General features: G+C 41.5%; 1 protein-coding gene across 6 annotated transcripts in view; it reads right to left on the bottom strand.

Annotated features, from left to right (window-relative positions):
* Nucleotides 1-23,842, bottom strand: part of LOC142659548 (phosphatidylinositol-binding clathrin assembly protein-like) — a 73,222-nt gene that overhangs the window by 11,994 nt on the left and 37,386 nt on the right. For 3 of the 6 annotated variants that reach the window (XM_075835792.1, XM_075835790.1, XM_075835794.1), the window contains 7 exons: nucleotides 22,740-22,863; nucleotides 21,368-21,504; nucleotides 16,991-17,094; nucleotides 15,385-15,522; nucleotides 8,606-8,713; nucleotides 3,488-3,619; nucleotides 3,370-3,400 (listed from right to left, as the gene is read on the bottom strand). In XM_075835792.1, the coding sequence (XP_075691907.1) occupies nucleotides 3,370-3,400; nucleotides 3,488-3,619; nucleotides 8,606-8,713; nucleotides 15,385-15,522; nucleotides 16,991-17,094; nucleotides 21,368-21,504; nucleotides 22,740-22,863 (774 nt within the window). Of the gene's footprint in view, nucleotides 1-3,368; nucleotides 3,401-3,487; nucleotides 3,620-8,605; nucleotides 8,714-15,384; nucleotides 15,523-16,990; nucleotides 17,095-20,966; nucleotides 21,068-21,367; nucleotides 21,505-22,739; nucleotides 22,864-23,842 lie in introns of those variants that run through there. The other 3 variants (XM_075835791.1, XR_012850342.1, XM_075835795.1) reach the window with 3 other exon arrangements.

Here is a 23,842-nt window from a genome sequence, read left to right as displayed (position 1 = left end):
AGAGATTCCCTACCCTAATGAAAATGCCTCCATCTGCCCTTAGACAAGGATCCCTTAAAGCAGGCCTGGGGGAATGTTAGGCGACCAACTGTGAGTTAAGCACAGAGCAGAGAACGAACTGGTCTTCCGGTACACGCAAGGGGGGTTGACTAGACTGGCAGTCCAGGCTGATAACTCACGTGCACCTAAAAGAGAGCGAATAAAAGAGAGAGAAAAAAAGCAGAACTGAGAACCGTGCCGTGTGTGACTTCTACAGATACTAGGCTAAAAACTGATTAAACCAGCGTCTGTGGGAAGGGTATGGTCTGCCAGGGCAAGACTCTTCCTACCTTGCGTCAACCTCCTAGTGGCAAGGACCTCTACCCACAGTGCGGTGTTCCCCAATGATATTAACAAGAAATCAATATAAAAGAAATGGATGGCTTTTAAAGGTTAAATCCATCAAAATGATCCTGATCACAGAGCAACATATGAAAAGTCTCAATGGTAAAGTCTGATCTTGAATAACCACATGTTTTCAGAGCCAAAGGCCTCTATAGAACACTTTTTGGGAGATTTATTAATACTGACCCTTTATACGCCAGTCTTAATATAAATACCACTGGAGTAAGATGTGCCTAATTTATTAAGAAAACCTAAGGGGAAAAAAAGAATACACAACGCCACATGGTGCAAGATAAACCTGGTGGGTAAGGTGAATAAAATGCAAGGAGAGGTGATTGCGCTCACCTATATAGGTTGTACAGATCAGGTACAACACTGGTGTAAGCATGCAAGGTTAAAAACAGCTGCAGATCACCAATCCAGAAAGCGGAAGAGTTAGCACGGTGCCCCAACAAGAAATATTGTAAAAGCAATAAAATGTATGGACATACAGGAAAGCGCTGCTGGTAAGAATTGTATAGCAATGATAAATTCCTTAATAGTTTTAATATACAGCAATGCGTTTCGACACAGGACATGTGTCTTCGTCAGGCCAAGGAAGAATCTTCCCCTTTAACCCCTCAGATGCGGTCGTCAATAGCGAGTGCCGCATCTGAGTGGTTTTGGAGAGAGGAAGGGAGCTCCCTCCCTCACCCCACCGGAATCCTGCGTGTCATCACAGAGTGCCGGTGTCTTCTATGGCAGCTGGGGGGGCCTAATAAAAGGTCCCCAGGTCTGCCACTAATTATACCTGCTAGAGGCATGGCCTAGCAGATGCCTGTCCGTTTTACACGGACAGGCAGTAATAAACCGCAATACAGAAGTATTGTAGTGTATTATTAAAGCGATTGAATGATCACATATTGATGTCCCCTAGTAGGACTAGTAAAAAAAAAGTTGAATAAAGTTAATTAAAAGAAATAAGTGAAAAAAAAAAAACCCCCCAAAAAATTTAAAATCTACTTTTTCCCCGTACAAAATGCTTTATTATTAGAAAAATAAGTTACACATATTTGGTATTGCCGCGTCCGTAACGACCCCAACTATAAAGTTATTACATTATTTAACCCGCACGGTGAATGCTGTAAAAAATTAAAACAAACAGCAATGCAAAAATTGCTGTTTTCTGTGAATCCTGCCTTAAAAAAAAATTTGATAAAAAGTCGCAACTACGCCAAAACGGTACCAAATAAAAACTACAAGTTGTCCCGCAAATAAAAAAGCCCTCATACAGCTGCATCAGAAGAGAAATAAAAAAAGTTACGGCTCTTGAAATACTAAACACACAAAAACAAATAAATAAAAAATAAAAAAAGTTTTTTACGGTATAAAAGTAGTAAAACAAAATACATAGAAATTTGGTATCGTTGCAATCGTAACAACCCGCTGAATAAAGTTAGTGTTATTTACACCACACGGTAAACAGCGTAAATTTAGGATGCAAAAAAGTGTGGCGAAATTGCGGTTTCTCCTCTATTCTCCCCCAAAAATGTTAATCAATAAATTATATGTACCCCAAAATGGTGCTATTAAAAAATACAACTTGACCTTATTCAGCTATGTCGACGCAAAAAAAGAAAAAAAAGTTAGAGCTCTTTGAATGAGACTATGGAAAAACGTAAAAAAAAGCTTTGTCATCAAGGCCTAAAATAGGCTGGTCACTAAGGGGTTAAAGGGTACCCGAGCTACTCGGTGGGGCTAGGACATCTGCCATACAAAGCACAAACAGAGAAGGGAACATCCTGCTCCCCAATCTCTTTGTAGCACATCCTCAGAAGAGATAGCACCATGGAGGACATGATACAGCAGTATTGAGCAGTGTAGCTGTGGATCCAGCACTGGGGCGAGATAGTACACTTACTAGATGCAAAAACAGCAGAATCTGGGTGTGTCTCTCACTCTGCTCCTAACTTGCCTTTCCATAGACTTCTATGGGCGGCATGTAACCGGATGCCTCAGTGAACTGATATTTATCTCTTCTCAAGATGGATTTTAACAGTGAAGTGTGTGTGAATGATCAGTGCAGGGGATGAAGTGCCTATAGAAGTGATATATTACAAAGTTTCTTATATTCGCTTGTACTATTGATTTATGCAGTTTGTTGAAAGGTTAGTGACCATTTCAACTCTAAATCCATAGCATTGATCTCTGAGCAGTAAAGAGGCGCTGTCTCCACATTATAAGTGGCCTATATTGTACATAATGAGATCGGCGCTTTACTGTAGGTAACAGCAGTAGTGTTTATTTAGAAAAACGATTTTCACCAAGTTATGCCCTTTTTTTAGTTTTATGCTAATGACTTTCTTAATAGACAACTGGGCGTGTTTTTACTTTTGACCAAGTGGGCGTTGTGGAGAGAAGTGTATGACGCTGACCAATCAGCGTCATACACGTCTCCCCATTCATTTACTCTGCACATCGTGATCCTGCGTTGTTCACTATGTGCATCACATACACCCACATTAACGTTACTGAAGTGTCTAGACAGTAAATAGACATCGCGTCCAATCAGGACGGGAGGTCTATTCACAAGTGTCGGGATTGTGAATAGACCTTCCGTCCTGATTGGACGCGATGTCTATTTACTGTCAAGACACTTCAGTAATGTTAAATGTGTGTGCATGTGATGCACAGTGAACAACGCAGGATCACGATGTGCAGAGTAAATGAATGGGGAGACGTGTATGACGCTGATTGGTCAGCGTCATACACTTCTCTCCACAACGCCCACTTGGTCAAAGGTAAAAACACGCCCAGTTGTCTATTAAGAAAGTCATTAGCATAAAGTTAAAATCGCTCATAACTTGTTGAAAATAGATCGTTTTTCTAAATAAAAACACTGCTGTCACCTACATTACAGCACCGATCTCATTATGTACAAGATAGGGCACTTATAATGTAGTGACAGAGCCTCTTTAAGCCAAAGCACAGTACAAATTAACCCACCTTTTTGATGGGGTTCCTCCAAAACCAAGATCTGAAAAGAAAGACAAAACGATGTGAGGAAAATCTAAAAAAAAATAAAATACCACCCATTAGTAGACAAGGGCGCATAGTCACTTACTTCCGACCAGGTTTGCAAGCGAGGAATCGAGGTCATTTGCCAAAAATCTTCCACTATGCGTGCCAGCCGCTGAAGACCTTTGGATTTGCTGTGAGATAGTTGGTTGCAATACATCATCTGTAAAGTAGGTAACTAATAGGCAAAAAGAATTTGAAGTAAAGAAGAAGACAGAGCTATTCTTTTACGCTGTATAACATTTATACTTTTAAAGAATTTCTCAATAGAGATGTAACTGTATAAACGGCTATAATATTTGAGCGATGTCTGCTAAATGTTTTTAAAATGTAGCCGTCTCCAGATAAAGGACTAATACTAATGTGTTCCAAAACAGCCTACATCAGGAAAGAGGTCTGCCATTAGGCATTGTCTCCAGAAAGGTCACAACCGATATGGTTTTTTGGATCCACTTACACCGGATACTGGGGATGCACGATGCATCGAAATTTCGATGCTGTGTGGGGGCAAACAGTTCAATACCGTCGATTTATGTATTTCGATACGGTGTATGACCGCACAGCTTAGTGTTGAAATAAATGGAGAACATGGCGTGCACGCGCACAGTGTAAAGCACCTGCGATGTTCTTATCTTAGAGCCTGTTCAAATCAGCGTTGGCTTTCTGTTCCGGGGTTCCGGAGGAGATTTGTCGGGTGAACCCTGCAACGGAAAAAGTCAAACTGAAACCGCAGCTTCTGTTTCAGTCACCATTGATATCAATGGCGACTGAAACATTGCTAATGGTTTCAGTTCGTCACCATTCCGGCAGGTTTCAGTTTTTCCGACGGAATCAATAGCGCAGTCGACTCCGCTATTGATTCAGTCATTAAAACGTAAAAACTTGGCGGAATGGTGACGAACAGAAGCTGTGATTTCAGTTTGACTTTCCGTTGCGGGGTTCACCCGACAGAAACCTCCGACGGAACCCCGGAATGGAAAGCCAACGCTGATGTGAACAGGCCCTAAGATAAGAACATCGCGGATGCTTTACACTGTGCGCGTGCACGCCATGTTCTCCATTTATTTCAATACTAAGCTGTGCGGTCACACACCTTCGTATCGAAATACATAAATTGACGGTATTGGACTGTGTCACAGCCATAGTAACACGCCCCCTTGATGTGAACAGGCCCTTACAGTGACCCTTTCTCACATTCTCAGATTATCATTGCTGGCAGTAGAGAAAGGAAGGAGGAGCGTTCCTCCCGCCTACTGTGACGCCCCGTTCGTCATTAGTGCCGGCCACGTCACAGTAGGAGGGAGGAACGCTCCTCCTTCCTTTCTCTACTGCCAGCAATGATAATCTGAGAATGTGAGACAGGGGCAGGGAGGGGACTGTCACGAGCGGCACAGGTTTCCTGAGGACGTGCCTGCGTTGCTCGCGGTGCAGTGTAGTAACAGTTCGGCCCGAGGGAGGATATTACAACAGAGCACAAGCTTGAAATAAAAGCAGCCAGGATGGAGGAACATTGGGGTTAATGTGACCCACATGTACCCCAATGTTGCCATTATGTGAGGGAAATGACAAAGTCACTTATTATTAATGTGAGGCACATGGTGTTATGAATTTAGTACCTCCATGTGCCTCACATTAATAGTAATTAACCCCATCATGTACCTCACACATTAACTAAATGTTGCCCATTACAACTGTGAGCGAGGTACTTGATGGGAACACTTACTATAAATGATTACAATAGGCACCATTGGGTTAAGGTGTGAGGTAAATTATGTGGTTAATTCACATGGCAGTGTTCGGTGCGTGAGATAGAGACCGTATGTCACCCCTTTTCCTGAATCCAATGTAGTTCAGAAAGCCCGGCTCCTAGCATCAGTCATCCATGCGGCTGGGAGTCACTGTCTCCCCGCGGGAATACTGTCCTGTAGTGCAATCATCTTTTCAGAACGAAAGATTTCTGAACTACGTTGAATCCAGGAAAAGCGGGTGACATACGGTCTGTATCTCACGCACCAAACGCAGCCATGTGGATTAACCACATCATTTCCCTCACACATTAACCCATTGACGCCCACTATAATCATTATAGTAAGTGATCCATTCAAGTACCTCACTCACAATGGTAATTGGCAACATTGGGTTAATGTGAGGTACGTGATGGGGTGAATTACCATTAACGTGAGGCACATGGAGGTTAAAAATTGATAACACCCTGTGCCTCATCAGAAATTGGAAGGACTTTATATTTTTGAGTTTTTTTTTTTATTGTTGGCAAAGTATCGTTTTGGTATTGAGAATCGCAATACTACTCTAAGTATCTGTATAGAAATCCAAATTCTGGTATCGTGACAGCCATACCGTATACATTTGCGACATACAGTGAAACCTCTCCAAAAAAGACCACCTGTTTGAGAAGAATACCCCTTATCCAGAACAGATTTCCTGTGATAGATTTCAAGTTCCACCATGCATGCTGTATGCTGGACATCTTTGACAAGACCACCAACCTAGAAGACCCATTTTCAAAGCAATTTTGGGTGGTCGTCTCAAAGAGATTTCACTGCAAATTAAGAGGATTTCCACCAGATAAACTATTTCTTTTATCTAGAGAGATATTAGCAGTTTTAGGTTTTGTTAAGGTGACTATTTATGCAAACGTGGCAACAGGAAGTGCAGCCACATTGGTTGTCACCTACGAATTAGCTTCCCAGAAATTAAAGGACAAAGCGTCACGGTCAGTAAGTTCTATCTTTCTCATGACGACGATTTTATTATCAGCTGCTGAGAAGCCAATTTAAAAGTCTCGATCTATATTGCTGCACTGCATTTTTGCAAATATGGCAACACAGGTTTGTTTTTACTAGTGTTCACGATAATGACATATGGGGAAAGCAACCTGCAGAGTGATTTAGTGTTGCTGCTTTCTAGGCCAGGCAGAAGCACGGTTGTTTGGACGCAACAATTACATTCTCAGCAGGGAAAAGAATAGCATATCTGTAAATAGAACTAGAACGCGAGATGTATTTTAGTTATACAATTTTAAAAGTGGATTAATTTTACAATAAAAAAAGTGATAGCAATGCAAACGTGTTTTTCCTCTTACTAAGGACTAACATTTTCTAATAACTCACCAGTTAGACGCCCAAGTGAGCACGAGAAAGCATGCAATAAAATGAGGAGAAAACAGAATTAGTTTTGTAAGAGGGGGGACACAATCCAGTTTAGCATAATTCCAGAGGTGCCTTGAAGCAGGAGTGCTTCTTTAACAACCTGATTTGTATTGATCAATCATAATCCTTTCATTTTAAGATAGAATTTTCACTTACATGGCCCTATGAAGAGGCCCTGTGAACTTTGTATAGTTTATGGCAAAAACGGTATTGGAGCGAAGGAAAATTTTTACTCTGAAGTTTTTATGCTTTTCTCTGACAGAATTCAATCCCATTTCCATATTGAATATACAGTATTCAACAGGACCATTCATGTAGCATTGAGAAAAACATTTTGGTGATTGTTTTGTGTATTTGGACAGCTTTATGGGTTGCTCAATTGTCTAAAGGTCAATTTCAGACGTTTGTAGATTTGTTGCAGGTTTTCAGTGTGCATTTTGCACTGAAAATACACATCAAGGTACAGTACAGTTATTTAAATAACCTCCTGAACAGTCAATGGGGCGTGTACTGTCAAGGGGGTGTGTTACTTTGGCTGACACTGTCCAGTCAGATATAGACCGTGCCACAGCATGAGCGAGTGTGCGATTGCAGTCTCTTCATCCGAACAGGCAAGGGGGCGTGTCAGTGCTACGGACAGAGCTGTGGGGAGGGGAGCGCGCATGCGCGCTCTCATCTCCAGCTCTTGTGAGAGATCAGTCTTGTACTTTGTCTGATGAACTGGCAAGGGGGCGTGTCACTGCAACGGACAGTGTAAGAGCTGAGGAGCGCATGAGAGTGTGTGCGATTGCAGTCTCTTCCTCCTAATAGGCAAGGGGGAGTGTCAGTGCTACGGACATAGCTGTGGAGAGGAGATTGTGCATGCACGCTCTCATCTCTTGCGAGAGATCAGTCTTGTATTGTCTGCCGAACTGGCAAGGGGGCGTGTCACTGCTACGGACAGTGTAAGCGTTCCCCAGCTGTTACACGGTCCGTAGCAGTGACACACTCCCTTGCCAGTTCATCAGACAAAGTACAAGACTGATCTCTCACAAGAGCTGGAGATGAGAGCGCGCACACGCTCTCTCCTCCACACAGCTCTGTCCGTAGCACTGACACGCCCCCTTGCTTGTTCGGATGGAGACTGCAAATCGCACACTCTCTCATGCTGTGGCACGGTCTATATCTGATTGGACAGATTTGGGTTTGTGCAGCCCTCCCCATTACATGCTGCACATGTATGGGGAGGTGAAAGGTTCTCTTTAACAAACTTGTGACATGTCAGTGCTCAGACCCCCACCAATCAAAAACTTCTAAGACCCCCACCGATCTCTAAAATGAAGCAGCTGAAGCGCTCAGCCATTTAGTGTCTGTTCAGCTTTTTCCAGAAATAAACGTATAGGAGTACGGGCTCATAAACTTTCTATGTCGAGTCCTTACTCCGGAAATGAATGCATCGAACAGACCCAAAACGGCTGAGCACTCACACGAGAGCTTCAACGGCTTTGTTTTAGCGATTGGTGGGGGTTTAAGTGCTCGGACCCACACCAATCAAAACTTCTGACATGTCACTATGACATGTCAGAAGTTTGTTAAATGTTTAGCTACACTTTAAAGATGACTTAGTATTTGGGGGTGGGGCAGGAATTCTGCAAAGTATGAATTTGCATCCCTAGTTCTGAAAATGCATATGTACATATGGATGTGAAGACCATCAAATACATACAGCGATTTGCAATGCCTCAACAAAATGTACTTCACTCTGTACTTGTGCACGTGTGGTTGCCAGATCAGTCATTGATTATTTATATATGCATCTCAGCAGGGAAGTTTGCCAATTCTTTGAGTATGTAATGAATGCATAGTCTCCTTTTTAGATTTAAAGAAGTATTCCAATCTCAGACATTTATGGCATATCCACAGCATATGCCATAGATGTCCAATAGGTGCAGGTCCCTGCTGGAGAATAGGGGTCAGCTGTGTCCTGTGGAGGTCTACTAATGCAGTCAAAATACCTTGCGTGTCGTTACTTTCAAGAGCAGCACACTTTGTTCCAAATACGGCATCAAAATCCACATTCATTGTTGTGGAAGAGTTCTGTACACTTGACTGAATTGGGAAACCTAAACATAATTACATGCAAAAATATAATTAGTGTTTGACATACAACACAAAAAACAATCATCAAAAATGTAATTTGTGAACAAAAAAAAAAAATCATTTAACCCTTTCAATACCAGACTGGACCGTAACCCCATCCCGACATCTGCTGTGCATATATAGGGTTAACGTCGGGTGGGGAAATATGGAGCGCTATAGAACGAGCATGTCGGCTGTGTGTTACTTCAGGGTAACAAGCATGATCCCGCACGTTTAACACGATAAATGCCGCAGTCAATAGCGACCGTGGCATTTAAATGACTAGAAACAAGGGGGCAGCCCCCTGTAACGTTGCGGCGGCCCCCCCAGCGACACGGGTGCCGTTGGTTGACATGGCAGTCTGGGGGCCCGAAGCCAGTATCACTATATACTGTGAAAAATTTGTATTGCAGTATATCACGAATGCGATTCAACGATCACTAGTTCAAGTCCCCTAGAGGGACAAGTGAAAAAAAAAACAAAACAGTAAAATAAAAGGTTTTTAATAAATTAAAATAAAGTTTGATATCACCATAAATTGTATTGACCCACAGAATAAAGTTAACATGCCGTTTTTACTGCACGGTGAACGCTGTAAAAACAAAACCCCCCATAAGATTGAGTAATCACTGTTTTTTTTCTTATTCCACCCCACAAATACATGTTTTCCCAGTTTCCCACTACATTATACAGTACTCGTCCCGCAAAAAACAAGCCCACTTTCGGCAATACGGATGGAAAAAGTAAAAAAAAAAAAAAAAGGTTATGGCGGGAAAAAAATTTGGCTAATGACATGCGAGTTTCTGTTTTATTTATCGTCTCATTTCAAAAGCCGTTCCTCTCTTTTTCCAGTAGACACAGCCATGTGAGGGCTTGTTTTTTGCTGGACGAGTTGTATTTTTTTATGTCAATATTTTGGGGTACACAATTTATTGATCAACTTTTCTTTTTTGGGTAGTAATGGATAGAAAAAAACAAAACTGAAATTACGGCTGTTTTGTTTTTGAGTCTTAAGTTTATACAGTTTATCGTGAGGTATGAACAACTTTAATTTGCGGGTCGTTACGATCACGATACCAAATTCTATTTTTTTTTTTTTTAGGTTTCACTATTTTAAAACAGTACAAAAACAACTATATATTTAAAAAGTATTTGTTTTTGTGTCCCCATATTCTAAGAGCCATAACTTTTATTTTGAGCCAATGTAGCTGTATGAGTTTGTTTTTTTGCAGGACGACTTGTAGTTTTTATTGGTTTGGGGGACATACGACTTTTTGATCACTTTTTTTAGGATTTTTGGAAGGCAGGATAAACAGAAAATTTTGGCATGTTTTTTTATGGCTATCCCCATGTGGGTTAAACGGCGTAATAGTTTTACGGAAGCGACGATACCAATAATGTGTAGCTTTATTTATTTATTTTTATAATAAAGTCTAACAAAAAAATAAAAATAAATGGGGTAAAACTATTTTTTACTTTTTTATTAGTCCCATTATTGGACTTCACTCTTTGATGATCACTTTTATAATAAACTGCAATACTTCTGTATTGCAGTATATTACGGCCGTCAGTGTAAAACTGACAGCCATTCTATTAGCCCTTGCTCTGGCAGGGTCTACCATGCATACATCGACAGCAGACGTGGGGGGCCTTTGTTAGGCCCCCAGCTGCTATGGAAACCCTCGGAACCAACTGATAGTATCCCAGGGGTGCCGATGGGATGACAAAGGAAGCCCCCTTCCTCTGAAACCAGAGTCATCCAATGAAGGAGACAAAAGTCGATCGCTCTCAATTCTAGAAGGAGGTCGATGGGAAGAGACACAATTCCTGGTGGGACCACAGGCCTTGAGCTGTGAGATTCCAGAATGCACCTCTCCAACCCTGAAAACTTGCATCTGTGGATAAGACCTGCCAAAAAAAATGGTTTGAGGAAGTGAGGATTTTTTTTTCAGTCCATGGAATCCGGAGATCAATTCCACTGGGAGAGGATCACCCTTTGAAGTGGACGAGTGCGAAACGGAATGACATCATTCGAAGCCACGATGGTGCACAGGATTCATATATGGAAGCGGAGATAGAAAGGAGCCCCCTTCCGCAGAGTTCTACACACTGATGTAGGACGAACAACTTTTCTGGAGGAAGCGGCACCAGAGCAGAGCGCGTGTCAAACATCATTCCCAGGAAGGTAATCCTCAGACAAAGAGTCAGGCAGGACTTGGAGTGGTTGACCCTCCAGCCAAATTGGGCCAGTGTATCCAGAGTGATCTGTAGACTGGCTAGGTTGTACTCCCTGACAGGAGATTTAATCAAGTTGCCGTCCTGGTAGGGGACAACTGACACCCCCTGATGTGAAGAAGCGCTATTACTACCAAGAAAGTTTTGATAAAAACCCATGGGGACATTTATAGGCCGAAGGGAAGGGCCACGAACGGATAATAGTGAGGTGGAACAGCAATGCACAGAAAACGCTGATGGGACGGGTAAATGGTTACGTGGAGGTACGCGTCTTATGTCCACAGAAAATAAATTCCCCTTGATCCATGGAGGTGATGATTAAGCAGAGGGTCTTCATGCGGAAATGACAATGCTTATATCAATGTTTGAGGTTAAGTATGGGGCGAACCAACCTGTCCTTTCTGGGAACGACAAAAAGATTTAAGTACAACCCTCTAAATTTCTAGTTGTGAGGTACAGGTATGATTGCTCATTACTGCCTTAAAAAAAAAAAAAAGAAAAGAAAAAGAAGGTGGTTGCCTAGCCAGGTGACAGATTGTCTAACTCGATCGGGTTTCCGGAGGAGACTGTTTCCCCCACCCAGGTGTCAGATATCCTTGAAGAGCAAAATCCTACCCTCCATCGTAGACTCAAAGTGGCACACCTTCAGGCCAAGTTAGTTCTTAGGGTCCCGGTGGGATGGTTTTCAGGTTGCTTGTGGACCAAAAAAAAACAATGCTAAAAGGGACGAAAACAAAGTCCTGGATTCCTGGAGGTAGTGCATCAGCGGGACCATGGTTTGAGGCAGGAGAGAGCTCTTTCCACCTGTAGCTTTCCAAAGTGATCTAATCTAGGCAGGTCCTGAAGAGTCGAGAACCTGTGAAGGGAAGGAGTGCTTTGAAGCAGTGTTGGCAGACCAGCATTTAAGCCAGGCAGTTCTACGAATAGCAACAATGAAAGCTGAGGCACAGGCCTGAAGGCGTCCTGCATACATGAGGGCTTTGCACAGATATTTGGTGGCAGTAGACCACTAATGAGGAAGGCCCACTAATTCTTCAGCGGGTTCCCAAGTAAGAATACTGTGACAGAATTTGCAAACTCATTTAGTGGAGGCTCCATAGACCCAAACAAAGATCGGTCTCAAGGCTGAGCCAGTAGCTTCAAAATGGGACTTAGAGGCCTCTATGCAGCGGTACAAAAGATCGCAGAAAGAGGCTGCGTCTACCATGGGAATAGTAGTAGTCTTGGCTAAGCGTGAGATAGGAGGGTCCAATATTGGCGAGAAGATTTAGTGCATGGAGATTTGTCACAGAAAAGAATACATTAGATCCAAACCCACGGTTTAGAAAAAGCTCTTATCAGGATATTTCAGTTTCCATTTTTTGGAGACTACCTATTCAAACTTTGAGTGATAGGGAAAAGATTTAAGAGACCGTCTAGGACGGCGGAAGGTGACCGACTCAGATGAGGGAGACTGTTCTGCGTCCGTGACTTGTAAGGTGTCCAGGACCGCTGTAATAAGACGGACCACTGTAGATGACAGGTTGAAGAGTTGCTCCTCATCCAGTTCAGTTGAAATCAGAAATTTTTCCTTCAGACAAAACCTCTCTAGGAGGGGAAGAAGCAGCAGAACGTTCCCCTTGGTGGTGGGAAGGTAGACTGACCAGATAGGAGAAATAGATGGCAGGTGAGAACGAGCAGATATAACCCAGTTTGGGGCCTGCCATGTGAGGAAGTGGATGGAGAGTCCAAGGAGGGCTGGTCAGAAAGGCAGACCAAGATACTTATCATGGACACGGTGACATTAGTGGACAGAGTATCTTGTATACTTACCCCCATTAGAGTCCAGCCAGTATCACCCCCAATGGCATAGAACCAGCAGGGATGTCTCCTCCATATGCTCTCTCGTCTTTATTTTGGCAGGGGGACAAAGGCGCCGTGAGGTCGACACTGATCGACCACCAGAAAAATGGGAAACACGGGACATTGTCGCCCGTTTCCCAACTAGAAAAGGGAAAAATAATAAGACTAAAAAAGGAAGGAAAAAAAACCCAAAACAGCCTACTGTACCAGCAGTAGTGTATGCCTCCAAAAAACCCTAAGCTAAGACTGAAAAGCTCAGTGCCTGTAGGAGGGGTATATCCCATAGGAGGTGACAACACACTTTCAATCTTAGTGGCAACAGCATATACTATAGTCTGTATCCCCCCCAATGAGTCAAACAAGAAACCTGTAAACCTCTCTCAAAAGGTGGGACTGGAACAATTACACCCCAGTCTAGCAAGGATCACAGGGCCAGAAGCAAGAGGGAGATCAGGACTGGAAGAAACGATCAGCAGGGAATAGAGAAAAACGATCTTGTACTCTGTGGATGCAACCTCCCTGTCCCAAGCATCTTGCACCTTTGAGAGCCACATGTCCTAGGAAAGAAGAAAGCAGACGCGGGTGGGAGCAGCCCCTTTAGGCAGTGTGCAAGGTGCATATGCTCAAGGCTAGGTCGATATGCGAACAGACTGAAGTGGGGTTGCCAAGAGGGACAGGGCTCACAGAATGGTCTCCATCTTGGGAGGGGGGCATTCTTTCTGCTCCAGGGTTTGCCGAAAAGAATGAAAAGTGACACGTCCTGGTACCTGACATTTGTACCAGGATAGTAGAGGAGGAGAACTCTTACCACCCGTAGCCACGTAGATAATTTCATCCAGCCTACTGCCAAAAGAAGCATTTACAGGCAAAAGAGAGAATGGAAAAAGACCTTTGGAAGCCGTGTCTGAGCTCCAAGTCTCCAGCCAGAGAAACCTGCAAATTCTACAATATTAGCAGCAGCTTGAGCAGAACAACTAGCCAATTACAGGGAAATAGAACAAATTCTGTTTAGCAAGGTCCGCTAAATCCTCAACTGTGGCCCATCAAGGCTACCCTGCCTGAGTAGTTAAAGGGGTTTTCCAGCAAATAAAAATTGATGGCCCATCCTCAGGATATGCCATCAATAGCTGATCGGCAGGGGTCCTGGGAGTCCAACCCGACCTATCGGCTGTCTTGAAGGGGCCGCAGCACTCGTACCAGCGCTGCGGCCCCTTCAAAACAGCTGATCGGCGGGGGTCCCGGCAGCTACCGATTGCCTATCCTGAGGATAGGCCATCAATTTTTATTGGCTGAAAAACCCCCTAAAGATACAGACTTCACGACCCAGGTGAATGCAAAGGCTAGGCCAAGGGGCGAATCCTGCTGCCTCAAAACCATATTAGGCAAGAGTCTCTATACGTCTGGCTGTCTTTGAAATCCTTAAGGGCCGCCGCGTCTGCCAGAGGGATAGTGGAATACAGGTGAATCCACTGTTGGGGGGGGGGGGGGGGAGCCCATTTTGAAATCTAAAAGCTTGGGTTTTTGAAAAAGGTAATATGGGTGCTCCCACTCCTTTGTTAGAACCTCTTCAAATTCAGAACGGTTATTGAAGAATTTTGGGGGAACACTTAAAGGACACCATGTCTAGAGAGGCAGAAGTCTGCATATCTTTAATTTTATAAAGAATCCTGGACTGCGAGGAGAAGGCTGCCCATCAGGTCTTCCATTGTGGTGGAACGGTCAGTCAAAAGTAAGGAGGCAGGGTTAACTCAGAAAGAATTGAGGAATGAAGTTAGGACTCTTTTCAAATGAAGATATGACTTTTCTGCTCATTTGAATACGGTGTGGGAACACTAAAAAACTGAATACTAAAGCTATAGAGCCGACTAAGAAGACAATTATAGGTTATATAGAAATGATTTTTCACCCACTACCACCAGTTATTGCTGGTTCAATAGGTGAAATGCTGGTGACCGGTTCCCTTTAAAGAGGCTCTGTCACCAGATTATAAGTGCCCAATCTCCTACATAATCTGATCGGCGCTGTCATGTAGAAAACATCAGTGGTTTTTACTTTGAAAAACTATCATTTTTTTATCAAGTTATGAGCAAGTTTAGATTTATGCTAATGACTTTCTTAATAGACAACTGGGCGTGTTTTTACTTTTTACCAACTGGGCGTTGTAGAGATAAGTGTATGAGGCTGACCAATCAGTGACCAATCAGCGTCATACACTTCTCATTGTTCCAGTCCAACTTCTTTCACTGCACAATCACGCTGCACCAATGGGCTGGAACAATGTGAAGTGTATGACGCTGATTGGTCACCGATTGGTCAGCGTCATATACTCCTCTGTACAACGCCCATTTGGTCATTAAGAAACTAATTAGCATAAATCTAAAATTGCTCAAAACTTACTACAAAAAATGATCGTGTTTCAAAATAAAAACCACCGCTGTTATCTGCATTACAGCGCCGATCAGATTATGTAGGAGATAGGGCACTGATAATCTGGTGACAGACTTTTGAAAAATATATTTTTAAAATTATACCACTAAACACATTTATTTACATATCCAAATATTAAAATCAGATTTACCACTAACAAGTCCCATGGTTGGTTTAGAAGGATAAGTGATGAACGCTGGGGTAGACTTTACAACGTCTTCAACAGGTTGCATGTCAAAGATGTCCAGATGTGGTGGGGAACTAACTCCATTTGATGATGAAAAAGGCCCTGTGAAGACATAAAAAGCAACAAATACTGTTATACTGTAAGGGTCGGCACAAATCAGGACAAAATTGTGTATAGTAAACTTTTTTAACCCCTTATGGACGCAGCTATTTTGCCTCGAGGACAAAACAATTTATTTCGTTTTTTCATTGTTGAGCCATAACTTCTTCATTTTTCTGTTGATGTAGCTGTATGAGGTCTTGTTTGTCTGTATTTTTTTAATAGCACCATTTAAAGTACATATAGCGGGAATGTATTAATCATTCTACAGCAATTTTCGGACATAGAAAAGGTGCAAGTGCCTCAATACGTGCAAAACAACAAACCACAGCCTCCGATTGCATCACCATTGATTTGAATTGCAATGCTTCCGTGGCAAATGGTTTCCGTTTGTCTCCATTTTGTATGGCTTCAGGTTTTTTTTTCACGGAAACCATAGCGTAGTCGCAAAATCAATGGTAATGCAAACGGAAACTATGGTTTCCGTTTGTCTTTCCGATCATGGGTTCCTCCAACGGAGAGGTCTAACCAAACCCATGAATGGAACCAGATGCTGATGTGAACGAGGCCTGACATGAAATATTTTCTATTTTTTTTGGGGTGGTGGGATGAACCAATTTGGCCATGTTTTTTTTTTCTTTTTTTATTTCGTCGATGGTGCAGGATAAAGAACATCATAGGTTTATAGTTTGGGTAGTTACGGACGCAGCGATGCCACGTGTTTATTTTTTTAGCCATTTTAGGCTTGTACAGGAAAAGGCAAGTTTCTTTGCTCTTTTTTTTTCTCCCATAAAAACTTTATTGATCTTAATTTTTTTTTTTTTTTAGTTCCACAACGAGGCCTAATAAGAGTACAAACACAGCAAAACTGGGAGCCTTCGTTAGGCCCCAGGCTGCCATGGAAACCCATCAGCGCCCCATGACCGCAACGCAGAGGGCACTGATAGGGGGAGGAGGCTCCCTCTGTTATCCTTTTTTACTCGTTTAGATGGTGCTGCTGCTATTCACCACGGAAGCGAAGAGGTTAATCAGTCAGGATCAGAGTTAGTAAGCCAGGTGTAATAGCTGATGGCGAAGCTCTGGAGGCTGCACTAGAACCATACATTTGTGCCACTTTGGATTTACGGCGCTGGCACCTGGACGTTAATGCATAATGCAGGGTGTGAAGGGTTTCACAGTGTTGTCTTGTCCAAGACATTGGTAGCAGATTTGTACGATATCCCACCAATGACCAATCGTCGAACATCTGACCGTTGTGCCCTGCCATTCACATGAGTCGATTTTTATTTGGGCAGTTGTACAGACAGTCATTGACTATCACACCAGTTAGACCCCACTCGCTCAGACATTGGGGTCATATCCTAGCAATATGCCACTAATGTCTTGGATAACATTTTTTAACCTCAAGGCATGCACACCCTCGGAATATTTTTTACCCACATTACTTTCAAAGTTAATACTAAAAATTTACCTCCCCATGTGCTGTTTGTAGATGTTGCTATGGCAGGAGTGCTTTGTACTGTTGGTACAAATGCTGGCTGCGCATCGAACAGATCACTGGTAAGGTTTGGCATGCTGAAAAGAACACATTATTTGAATTGACAAAATAAAAAAAACATTTCAGGACAGAAACAATTTGAATGAAAAAAAAAAAAGAAAGCACTTTTTAGACCGACTCTTCAATGCATTTGGAGACCCCCTTACTGAGTCTCATATGGCCCAGTATGTGTGGCAATTAGCGGCTTGTCATGTCATTGCAACCTAGTTGTAATTTTAATCCAAGAACGGACTTACTAGTGAACAATCAGATCTGCAGTGTAAGGGTATGTTCACACGCACTATTTACGGACGTAATTCAGGCGTTTTACGCCTGGAATTAAGGCCGAAAATACTGCTGAAAGCGTCTGCAAACATCTGCCCATTCATTTGAATGGGTTTTACGATGTACTGTGCAGACGGTCATTTTTTTTACGCGCCACTGTCAAAAGACGGTGCGCAAAAAAGATGCCCGCGTCAAAGAAGTGCCTGTCACTTCTTGGGACGTAATTGGAGCAGTTTCCCATTGACTGCATAGAAAAACAGCTCCAATTACGTCCGTAATGGACGCTGGTAAAAACGCCTGCACTTGCCATTACGTCTGAAATTCAGGAGCGGTTTTCGCCTGAAAACAGCTCCGTAATTTCAGCCGTAACGGACATGCACGTGTGAACATACCCTCAAGCACAAGAGGAGCAGAGAAGCAGCTTGAGGCACTGAAGACGGAGGAGGTGGTTTTCACACTAGCTCAGACTCCTTTAAATTGTATTGTAAAAAAATTATGTTATTGTGCAAACGTTGCAAAAAAACCCAAAAACTATACATATGGTATCGCTGTAATCGTACCGACTCACAGAATAAAGTAACATTTTCATTTATAACGCACGGTGAACACTGTAAAAAAACAAAAAAAAACTAATACACATTATCAGAATTGCTTGTTTTTGCTCACCTGACTTGCAAAAAAAATGTAATATAAAGTGATTAAAAACAAAAAAACGCATGTACCCCAAAATGGTACCAATGAAAACTACAGATTGTCCCGCAACAAATAAGCCCTCACACAGCTCCATTGGTGAAAAATACAAAAGTTCTGGCTTTCTGCAAAATCTGTGCTCCAAAATCCAAATGGTGCTCCTTCCCTTCTGAGCCTTGCTGTGGGTCCAAACAGCATTTTATTACCACATATGGGGCATTGCCGTATTGCTTTACAAGTGTTGGGGTGCATTTTCTTCTTTATTCCTTTTAAATATTAACAATTTCTATTTTTTTTCAGAAAAAAAAAAAAAGGGGAGGAGTAGATTTGCATTTTTACAGACGAATTCCAATATATTTAGCGAAAAACCTGTGTGGTCAAAATGCTAATTATACCCCTAAATTCCTTGAGAGGTGTAGTTTCCAAAATAGGGTAACTTTTGGGGTGTTCCCACTGTTTTGGCCTTTTCAAACCTGACATGGTGCCTAAAATATAGTCTAGAAAAAAAAGGAGGCCCCAAAATCCGCTCCTTTGCTTCGGAGGCCGGTGTTTCAGTCCATTAGCACACTAGGGCCACATGTGGGATCTCTAAGAACTGCAGAATCTGGGCAATAAAACATTGAGTTGCATTTCTCGGGTAAAATCTTCTGTGGTACAAAAAAAAAAAAATTACTACAAATGAATTTGGGCAAAAAAAATATTTTGTAAATTTCATCTCTACTTTGCTTAAATTCCTGTGAAACGCCTAAAGGGTTAAAACACTATGAATACTGATTTGAATACGTTGAGGGGTGCAGTTTTCAAAATGGGGTGATTTATGGGGACTTTCTAATATATAAGGCCCTCAGTCACTTCAGAACTGAACTGGTCCTTGAAAAAATAGCCTCTCTTTAAAGTATAATTTTTTTTTACTATACTTCTTGAAAATATGAGAAATTGCTGCTAAAGTTCTAAGCCTTGTTCTGTCCTCAGAAAAATAAAAGGACATTCAAAAAACTATGCACACAAACTAGACATATGGGAAATGTTAACTAGTAACTATTTTGTGTGGTATTACTATCGGTTTTACAAGCAGATACGTTTACATTTAGAAAATTGCTAATTTTTACAAGTTTTCTCAAAATTTTGGTGCCTTTCAGAAATAAGTACTGAATTTATCAACCAAATTTCCCCTAGGGGAACTAATAAATAATGTAAAATAAATAAATAAAATGGTATCGCTGCCCCTGTAAAAGTTTGAAACTATTACAATATAGCATTATTTCACTCACACAGTGAACAGCGTAAAAAAAAAAAAATTAAAACCCCAGGTTGTTTTTTTCCCACCATAGCACTAAAAAGAATGAAATAAAAAAATAAAAAAAAGGGATAAAAAAAAAAATAAAAAAATCGTATGTACCAAAAAAAGTGAAAAATAAAAAAACTACAGTTCGTCCCGCAAAAAGACAATAAAAAAAATATAAGTTATGGCTCTCATAATGTCTTGGAACCGAGCAATTTTTTTTTTTTAACCAATAGTTTTTTCTTTATAAAAGTAAAATATGATTTTTTTTTCCTTTTTCTGTTGTCTAAAACCTTAATATATGTCTTGTTGTAGTTTTCTTTATGTTTTACAAGGAAAAAACGGATTGTTAAAAATAAAATTTTAGTTTTTTCGCCTTATTCGGAGAATCATGACTTTATTTTTCCGTCAATTTAGCGGTATGAGGACTTATCTTTTGTGGGCGAGCTGTAGTTTATATTGGTACCATTTTGGGGTACATGAGACTTTGATCACTTTTTATTACATTTTTTTGTGGGAGATGAAGTGACCAAAAAAACAGCAATTCTGATGTTTTTAATTTTTTATGGCGTTCACCGTGCGGACTAAATAATGATATATTGTAATAGTTCAACCTTTTATGGACGCAACGATACCAGTTATGTTAGCTTTTTATTTTTTTTACATTGTGCTTGAGGGAAAAGGTGTTTTTTTTAACTTAATTTTTTAATTTATTAAAAACAACAACTTTATTTTACCGTTTTAACTTGTCCACCTAGGGGACTTCAACAAGAGATCGTTAGATTGCTTGCACGATATACTGCAATACTAATGTATTGCAGTGTATCGTGATTCTGACAGTGCAGGGCTTCATAGGAGTACAAAGATGGCGGGCCTTCATCAGGCCCCCCCCAGGTTGCCATGCCATCCAACGGCACCCCCCTATCTCGATGTGGAGGGAGGGGGGGTTTGGAACTTTAAGGGATCGCCCCCGGTTTTAGTCATTTAGTCGCTATGGACCGTGGCATTTAACGGGTAAACAAGCGGGATCACGCTCGAGAAGTAACACACAGCCGACACACTCGCTCTATGGAGCGGGCTCAACCCTCCATACTCCCCCACCCGGCCTGCGGTGTATATATTCGGCGGATGTCGGGAAGGGGTTAAAGCCTAGAACAGAAGTTTTTTGTAGGCAGTGTTGTTTAGACACTTCTTCCATGATTTTTAGCAGCGTTTTTTGCAGGCAGCCGTTGAATCTAGTGCAAAAAAAACAAAAAAAAACAAAAACACTCAAAACGAGCGCCAAAAGGTTTTTTTCTTACTCCCATTAATTTCAATGGGAAGTCAAAGATTGAAACCGCTCGAAGAAAGAGAATGCCACATTTTTTTCCACGAGCGGCCAAAAAAACATCCGGAACAAAAAAAAAAAAAAAACACTTCTGCCTCAGATTGAAATCAATAGGGGGGCAATTTGGGACGTTTTTGCATTTTAAAAAAAACCTTACAGCTTTTTACTATTCTGTACATTTACTTAAAGATTTAATCAAAATTGAAAACTTGGCTTTAGATGATTATTTTATAAATGTTTCTTCTACTGGCTTAGATCATTTCCTAGAACAAAGAAATATTAGCTCCTATGTGTAGAAATTTCTACCTTGCCTTTTCCCATCCCTTGGTTGAACTTGATGGACGCGTCTTTTTTCAGCCGTACTAACTATGTAACTATGTAATGCTCTTGGGTATGCAGAATTCACCAGGGTTTGAAGAAGAAAAATCTGTAAAGTAGTCAGCGATACTTTTCCTTTACTCCAGTCTCCTAGACAATATATTAATAACTTCCACAAGTGTGTGTTGGATTTGCTTGTTGAAGCCATTCTTTAAAAAATTTAAAATGACCATAAACAGAACAAAAAGGTGTCATAGGGAAATCAGTGTAGATGATACAAATACTTAACTACTGATATTTGTATGTTCACAAATAATCCCCTTGCATGTTCTTCTACATGATCCTCACCCAGCTCACCTAATATTATAGCGTATTTTGACAAATCACTACCATACATCTCTAGGCTCACCTATTAGTTGTTGGTGCAGGCGTTGAGAATAAATCAACAGCTGAATTGGTATTAACACTTTTTCCAGATAAAGTGCTCGGTGAGGTTGATCCGGGTGTAGAATTTGACACTACAGAAATTTCCCTTAGACGCCGCTCCTGAAAGTTAAATAATTTAAAATAAGAAAACATGAATTTATCTACAGTCAGAGTTAAGGTCCTCTTACACAGCCCGTCCTGGGCCGAGTAAACGAGTGCCGATCAACGATACAATTCGGTGATCAGAACTAGTTTGCTCCTTTCACAAGGAGCTCGTATGGGGACGAGCGCTCGTTACTCCGATCGCTCCTCCCCATCCATTATCATCATGTGGGCAGCGCGTCTCCCTGTTTACACAGCGAAATGTGCTGCCAACAACGATACGATCAGTAGATAAACGAGCGTTTGCTCGTTTATCCCCTGATCGCTACCCTGTTTACGCAGGGCAATTACTATCGGGAACGAGCGTTCTATGAACGAGCGTTTGCCCGATAAATGGCCCGTGTAAAAGGGCCTTAAGATGCAACACTTTTTAGGCTAAATTTACTTAAAGGGAACCGGTCACCAGCATTTCACCTATTGAACTTTACTTATCCCTCACTGGCCGCTGCTATCAAAAGTTCATTGCCATTATCCCCTCTCCTAAACTCCTCCTCCGACTGTAAATAACGGTCTGCAAATTTTTTCCGCTTTTTATCGTAATAATCCGGTGTCCCTTTGTGCGCACACACCAGATGAGGATATCAATGCACAAGCGGGGATTTTGTGTGCTGGGGGAAGGCGAGGAGCTGTCAATCAAAAGAAAGGAGGCGGGGCAAACCCGGAAAGACTTGAGGAATGAAGATTGGACTCTTTTCAAACTAAGATATGACTCTTATGCTCATTAGCATACGGTGTGGGAACACTAAAAAACAGAATACTAAAAGGTACAGAGCAGACTAAGAAGATAATTATAGGTTATATAGAAATGATTTAACCCACTACCACCTGGTATTGCTGGTTTAATAGGTGAAATGCTGGTGACAGGTTCCCTTTAAATGAAAAATCCCTTATTTCACATTGCATGTACTCATTTAAACTCCATGAGTGAGTACCACGAATGCAATTTGTGTCACTAATGTCACCAGGAAACACAGACAACTGCAGAATTAAAGTGAATGCATCGTCATAAGTGTATCGATTACTCAAATAAAGTTTTTATGCTACACTTGTTTTTTTGCAATTTTTTTTCTTTAATTCTTGTATTTCACTGCACAGAACAGTTGAGGCACGAGGTTTGCCCAAGTAAGTGTGTGTGTGTGATATAGAGAGAGATTATATATACATATATATTTCTCTATTTTTTCTAACAATACCTTAAGTGCTTGAAGTCTTGCTTGTTCCTCCTCCAGAGCCTGCTGTCGCTCTTTTTCATCCATTTTAGAAAAAGACAAACCAGTTGTGGCAAGAGAAGATACCGCAATGGACAAGGTGCTAGCTCTACAAAAAAACAAAAATTGTGTGAGAGAAAAAGGATGGGAAATGTTAAAATGTAACAAACGTAAAATTAAAGTACAGACCAAAAATTGCTGCAAAGCTCACTAAAAAAATAATATATATATATATATATATATATATATATATATATATATATTGTGCTGTTAAATAGCAGCATAGTTATGAGACTAGCGTATTTTTTTAACTCTTTATTTTCACTAGAAGGCAACAATACAAAAAGGAGGAGAGAGACAACGGAACGTAAAAGTCATATTGCGTGCACAAGGAGACTAAGGTAGGGTGAAACAAAATCACATACATCACCTGTACAGCCAATTAAAACTCACAGTACAAGGGTTTCAGAACGCTCACCCCATATTGCAGATTTGTCAGATAGGATTACTGGGGGGGGGGGGGGGGGGCGACGACGACAACAGACGGACTTGGGAGTCAGTAGACAGTCTCATCGGACTCAATAGTGGAGAAGAGGGGAAAAATAAAATAAAAATAAAGCCAAGGGCAATAGTGGCTTAACAGGCAGCAACAATCGCCCGAAAAAAAACCAAAACACCAGGGAGGGGTAAGGGTTTGTTTTTGAGGAAGAAGCAAGGACAATAAAAAAAAAAAAAAAAATAAGTTATAGAACTTCAGGGACTGCGGTCATCTACTCACATAGTGTCCTTAAGAGCCTCTCATATTCTCTGCTATTCTGTTGGAATCTCATTCAATGGAACCAGGTATTATGGAGTTTCCCACAGGTATCGTTCAAAGAGGATGTTAGGAAATTCATACGCATGTTATCAGTAACGTTAGCAAACCACATCGAAATTGAAGGGGGCTCCCTTCACCTCTTCAGCAGGTGGGTAAACGCTTGAGCCACCGAGAAAAGATGGTAGAGAAAGGACTGTCTGTACTTGTTAAGTTGAATCCTACAGTGGTGAAGATGGCAGAATAACAGGCATGGGGAGGCCAGTCACAAGCT

The sequence above is a fragment of the Rhinoderma darwinii genome, chromosome 8, assembly GCF_050947455.1.
Source record: "Rhinoderma darwinii isolate aRhiDar2 chromosome 8, aRhiDar2.hap1, whole genome shotgun sequence".
In the NCBI taxonomy this organism is placed as follows: domain Eukaryota; kingdom Metazoa; phylum Chordata; class Amphibia; order Anura; family Rhinodermatidae; genus Rhinoderma; species Rhinoderma darwinii.
The sequence above is the reverse complement of the archived record's forward strand: the minus strand, read 5'-3'. Positions and strand labels throughout refer to the sequence as shown.